General features: G+C 44.3%; 1 protein-coding gene across 1 annotated transcript; it reads right to left on the minus strand.

Annotated features, from left to right (window-relative positions):
* Positions 1-1,710: 1,710 nt before the first annotated feature.
* On the minus strand, positions 1,711-5,748 carry sdf2 (stromal cell-derived factor 2). Its single transcript, XM_030101025.1, has 3 exons — positions 5,493-5,748; positions 3,970-4,166; positions 1,711-2,659 (listed from the first exon to the last, which is right to left on the minus strand). The coding sequence occupies exons 1-3, from the start codon at positions 5,674-5,676 to the stop codon at positions 2,360-2,362; spliced, it is 681 nt and encodes a 226-aa protein (XP_029956885.1). The 5' UTR covers positions 5,677-5,748; the 3' UTR covers positions 1,711-2,359.
* Between the last annotated feature and the right edge of the window lie 505 nt (positions 5,749-6,253).

The raw sequence follows: 6,253 nt of genomic DNA on the forward strand, positions 1-6,253 counted from the left end.
CATGCTGCTTTAGAAAAAGGAGAAAGAAAACAGCAATAGTTATCAACTGAATGGATATTTAAAAATGCAAATAATGAGTTTAATCTGTTTAATCCAAAAAAAGAAAAATAGAAAAAATCTATATCCATATATGTTTATGCAATAAAAACTTGTTTTGATAGAAATATGTGGTGTTTGTTTTAACTCTTAGGAACGTGATCGTATTCCGTAACTTTGGTAAATATTTGACTGTGTCAGACAAAATGCAGAACATAACTTAAAGGATGTCAATAATTCATGTTTTTGCTCTTAAATAACACAATATGATGAAGGATTTTCAAAGTGAGCAGTGCAGACAGCCTTTGACTGGAATCCAGCGACACTCCCATCGCATCTACTGACTTTTGTTTTGAGTTAGAAATGTGTGGGATTTTGATCAGTTTGGCAACTTCTGAGTTGTTTTTTTTTTTTTTTTTAAAGATATAGAAAATGCATGAAGTAATGAATGAGGTTATTTACTCGGGATCACAGTGTTTCAGCCGGAGCAGGCCAGTGAAAGCCCGCGATGCTATTGACCAGTCGGATCAGCATCAAAGCCCTGCTGTGAGGATGAAAATGTGAGAGCACGCAGGCTGAAAACGCTGCAAATGGAGGAGTTTTTTTTTTTTCTGGAATGTCTCTGTATTTTACAGCAGGAGACACTGAATGAATTTAAACTGCACTTCTTCTTCAAAAAATTAAGTTTTGATGAAGAAGAAATGAAATTGCTGTTAAATTTTTTTTCATAACAAATGAAATCTTCATGAAGATGAGACTACCGTATCGCTGCGCCGGCCCACAGGAGATCAGATCGAGCCGTTTGAGCCGACTTTAACTCCTTTACTGTGAAGGGTTAAACCTGCTACATGCATTACAACACATTAACTTTCTCCTCACACTGAGCTCGCGAGCAGGGATGGATGCAGCTACATCTCATATCCGAAGCAAAAAGAGGGTTGTTACATTACTTGTCACTTGTGATCATCGCTGCAGTGTCACTTTAAATACCAACCTCAAAAATAGAAAGACAACACAGCGTGGTCTTCACCGAGCGCCCTTCACTGCAGCTCCCACATGCAGGCATGAGAGAATAGATAAAAGGTCTGTGAGTCAGCCGGAGCGGCGGAGAGCTCACTGCTCCGACTTCACCTTCAGACAGTCCACGCAGGTCGCCCAGCACTTCAAACAAATCTGCTTTAAGGGAATTAACCTCAGTGCCAGTGACAAGACGTGCGCACAAGAGCCTCGTCGCTCACAGCGCGGCAGTGGATTCAGCCTGATGCAGTCCGTCACGGCTCCGGGTGAATTAACACATTAGTCCGTTTGTGTCAGACTGGGGGGGGGGTTCCTGCAGTGCCACGCACGCTGGCGTCAGGGCTCACCCTAAATCATGATAATTAGAGGGCCACAGGTCAAACACAAGTGAGAGTAGCCTGAGAGCAGATGCACCCAAACTCTATTAACCGTCAGATAATGAACCCAAACACGCCATTAAGTGGACAAACAAGGTATTATAGTCAGCGTAATGATCCAGGCAGACATTAACAACTCCACTCACTGGCAAATCCCTCTGTTGGTTTTAATCTTTGAGGGGAAATTAAGCGGTGGGCCCTGGTGAAGTGATTCACCGAGGCAGATCCAATAAAGGACACTGAAGAAGGTATGCATAAAAAAAACTCTTTAATTTGAGGTATTCACTGAAGGTTTGTTGCTCATGTAAACCTCGACAATACATTTATATGCAGAGTCAGCATGAACGGACAATGCAGTACTTTCTCCCAGCGCTGTGAAAACTGATCAACTGATGACAAGAAGCAGCGTCCAGCTCAACGGCGATTAGTCTGCGATCAATACACGTAACACTGAAATGGCTTAAAGGGGAAAATCTGATTTTACACATATAAAAGAAGAGACGCCTTATGTTTCCAAAAGTTTGAAAAGCTCCACCATGTAAACACTGATGCTTTTTAAAGTAGGATAAAGGCACAAGGGTAACAATGTCTTTTTCGAATAGTTGGCTGGTGGTGACAAGAATGTCCTGACATGAAAATCCTGCACCGTTCTGTGTGTTGACAATAAATAACAGCTGAGAGGAGCACCGCTTCTTAGACATAAAGTGTCGAAAAACACAATCAAGATTAGTTTTAGAGTCTTCTTTTCACTCATTAAGGCACCTGGCAGTGCTGGTCACACATGATAATCATGGCGCAGCTGCGAGACCTCGAGGACTCGGGTACTGCTTCAGACAGAATATCTATCTTGGGAAGGCTTCTGACGCCGCTGTAGACGGAGACAGAGGTAGACGGGGAGGGAAAGACGGAAAGAGACAAAGAGGTGAAGCTCAAAACTCTGTGTGTGGGTAAGCGTATTCCCGGCTGCCGGCCGGACTCTCGCTGGGCTTCATGAAGACGCCCTCCATGGCCTTCCACTGGCTGTGCTGGCTGGGGCTGGGCATGGCGTGCACTTCCGTCTGCCCGTGGATGGGCCGCCCGTACTGCTCCCCCGTCACCGACAGCAGCGCCTCCGTGGCCTTGTGGCGGAAGTGGACGGCCTCTTCACGTTTCCACACCGACCCGCCGCACTGAACGGTCCACTCGTCGAGGTGGTCGCCCTCCCCTTCCTCCCCGAAGGCGCTGACCTCCTGAGACGGCGAGGACGGAACACCGTGAGGTACAATGCTGCATGAAGCCCAGCGATCTCAGATCTTTGTCTTTATGGAAAAACCTTTATTTTAAATGGAAACGTTCACTTTTCTAAAGACTTGATTAAAACTACCGTACATTCTACATTTATTCCACACAAAGTCAAATATTTCAAACGTGTTTTTCTTTCATTCTTTACAGCTGAAGAAAACATTAGAAAATTCCTTAACATTGTTTTTTTTTTTTTTCTAACTTGTTTTCCACAATGATCAGAATTAAGATGTAAAAATGACTGAGTTTATATCTCATGAGTGGAACGAAAACTTCCATAAAAATAAACTTCTCGATGATGTTCTTAGCTGAACACTTCAGCTGCTGTGTGTTCAGTTTGGTCATCGTGTTTTTTCAAAAAGTGTTTTTAATGTGTCTCCCTAAAAGTTAAATTTCTTTCAGTCACGTCATTTGTAAACTTTGTATATTTCTGACCGAACATTTTGCAGCATGCGCTTTCAGATCAAGAAGTGCTGCTTTGTTAAATATCCCTGTGATTAAACTTCCAGAGACATTATGATATTCCCAGAGCAATTTAAAGAAAGCTTCTGTCTGAGTTCCATGTCTGATTATTCAATAACCACTGAGGGATGTACTGTGCTTGTTGAGTGAATGGAAACATTGCCATAGTGATACAAAACTGTGGTTTTGGACAAGTTCCTGAAACCCGGAAGCCTGCAGAAAAATTACGACACAGGGACATCTATTTCAGGCTGGAAAAAAAAAACCCATCTGTCGAGGAACTTTTATCACTGATTTAACTGCTGCGGATGACGGAGTGCCACGGAGCAGACCACGAACGTTCAGAAGAGTCATCTGAACACGGAGACCAAAACGTCCAGCAGCTCTCGGAGAGCGCGTCTCGCAGCCCTCTCGCACCTTGGACAGACAGTGTTCTCACACTTCCTGCAGACTGGGGAGGTTTTTGCTCGCCCCAGGCCTTTTTTTCTTCCCAGAAAGTTTGGTAAGTCTTCTAACGTGTTAAAGCCGCTGTCAGCCGAGGTCCACCTCACGTTAATGTGAACGGCGACCTCAAAGCCCGTGTTAGCACTGTCACTGCCGTTAATCTCTCAGTGGCTTAAACTCAGCTGGCTTGTTGTAAAGTTTGTTGCACTTCACAAGCGTTTTCATAATCAGCTTTTTCTGAATTACTCCGGGAGTCTCAAGGCTGCCTCGTACACATTAACATCCTTCTCCCCCAATCTCTGCAGGGATGGATAATCCCTCACATACCAACCGAGCCGCTCACACCACCCACCTGGTTGGAGGACAGCGGGGAGGCGAAGTAGTGGCTGTGCAGGTTCCGGCCCGTGTTGACGTGAGTGAGGCGGATCGTCTGGCCGCATCTGACCGGCGTGCCGCGATGGCACAACGCTTCACTTGTTCCTCGGACGCTCCAGTAGCTGTTGCTGTCCTCCACTGCAGAAACCCCCGTCACAGACTGCTGTCCGCTGCCTGCCTCACAGAAGAGGAGCACAGAGCGTCGTCAGCCAGATCACAGATGGGCCAAACGCAATGGGCAGTTTTCAATGTTTCTCTGGACTGTGGCGATAATCTCATTATGCTGAACTGTTATCTTAAATAGCATTTGGGCTTGTTTGAGGTTTTAAAGTCCAGTTCCATGTCAGGGACACCCTGACTTCAGCCACTGACCACACTCGCTGACTGTTGGGGTTATTCTAATACTTCCTCTCTGATATGTGAGAATCAACCCAAGAGCAGACGAATCATTCATTTCTGCCACAGTGGCCTTTCCATGTGGCATTTGCATGAGTTTTTCCTCTGTGTACTGTGGTGTCTTCCCCGCAGCCTGAAAACATGTTTGAGGTTAATTGGTGACCTTAAATTCAAAGTGTTTTCCTATTTCATTGTGTTTGTCCAGTGATGGACTGCTGGCCTGTCCAGCATGCACTCTGCCCTCTCACACTGTCAGCTTGGATCAGCCGCAGCCTGCTGCCACCTGAAAACAGTGAAGAAGATGGACGGACAAATCTGTGTTCTCAGCCACTGTAGTTACTGACAGAAGCTGCTAAAAAATGCTTAAAGAATGGAAAGTGTGATTTAGATGTTGTGTTTGTACATATAACTGTATCCTCATATCTTGTGTAATTCTGATTAATAGACGTTATTTTTTTTGTCATATCTCATATAATAAAATGATATAATTATTGTAAATATTGCTATCTTGTGAAAGGACAGCTGAGAGCCGAGACAACAAGGCTTTGGTAAGATGAATTTTGTTTGATGAGTGATGTGAAATTAGTCTGATTATCTATTACATGTTGAGCAAAATAGCTTTACGAGACTGAACTGACAGCAGAGGTAATTGTGTTATAGATCGACTGAAATTACAACTTGGGCAATAAAAAGTAGTGCCTTAATTTGATTATTGTTGACATTGAGTGGCATTGTGAATGTATCAGTGATTTTAGAAAACCTTTCTCAAAAAAAACTAAACAAGCAAAAATAAATAAATACATAAATACTTAAATAAATAAATAAATAAATAACAGGATTCCTGGACCTGACGTATGTATAATTTTAAATGTCAAATTAAGTTTGACCTGTTTGTGAAACTGAGTGGATTTACTGAGTACTGTAAAGAAGGTCGTGTTTCAGTGTTGTATGACTGATGGCACAGAGTCGGTGTGGGCTGCATGTCCACCTTGGAACACAAAGATCTGTCGTTTTTGAAATTCAACCTCACAGAGCAAACGTAATCCGAGCGCAGATGCGGACGATGTGGTTCATAAACGGGGTGTAAACGTGTAATGAACTCACCGGAGCCGTAGCGCACGTCGTGAGAGTGGAGCCTCACATTGTGTCTCACATTCAGCAGTTTAATGACTGATCCGCAGGTTACGAAGCTCAGCTCCGTGCCGAGCGACAGCCCCAAAAAACACGAGAACAGAAAGACTAGAGACGAGAGAAGCAGTGGGAAAGGAGAACAGTTTAAGTTTCCCATTCCTAAAAGAGAAAAACCGGCGATTACCGGCCGAAAATGCCTCAGATTGGTAATGTTTTCTCTACGTCATGAAACACGTACAGTACGGCAACAGTTGGCCTGGGAACAGCGCCTCTAGCGGCCCGGAATGGTAACTGCTACAATAATTCAGATGACCTATCCACATGCCATCTACCCACCCACCTACCTAAACACTGTTTAGATCAGTGATGAGATACCAGAGGGGCCCAGCCCTCCTCCTTCATTATGCTTTACAACAGATGAGTCAGAATTTCAGATGCTGTCTCTGAGAAAATCAGGCAGGGGGTGGAACCTGGCCTGTCTCAGATTGTAATTTTACTGGGTTTAATGAATCCTTTTATTACCTCACATTCTACTGATTGCCTCTTTGTGAACAAGACCTGTCTAAGACTTTCACTAAACCAGTGCCTGTGTTCAGCTGTAGCAGTTTCTCACACTTGCAATGCCATGCCCGTCCTGCACTGAGGGCGTACATCCTTTTTAAAGGCTCGGCTGCACATGGTCAATCAAACAGATGACCCTCTTCAACCATCCAGACGGCGGTCCAACTCAGAAC

Source organism: Salarias fasciatus, chromosome 10 (genome assembly GCF_902148845.1).
Source record: "Salarias fasciatus chromosome 10, fSalaFa1.1, whole genome shotgun sequence".
Classification (NCBI taxonomy): Eukaryota; Metazoa; Chordata; class Actinopteri; order Blenniiformes; family Blenniidae; genus Salarias; species Salarias fasciatus.

Excerpts from the sequence above, each read along its gene's own strand:
- sdf2 (XM_030101025.1), bottom strand. The coding sequence starts at position 5,676 with ATGGGAAACTTAAACTGTTCTCCTTTCCCACTGCTTCTCTCGTCTCTA. Across the intron at positions 4,167-5,492 it reads CGACGTGCGCTACGGCTCCG|GCAGCGGACAGCAGTCTGTG; the intron begins GTGAGTTCATTA and ends TCTGTGAGGCAG. Across the intron at positions 2,660-3,969 it reads CCCCGCTGTCCTCCAACCAG|GAGGTCAGCGCCTTCGGGGA; the intron begins GTGGGTGGTGTG and ends TCGCCGTCTCAG.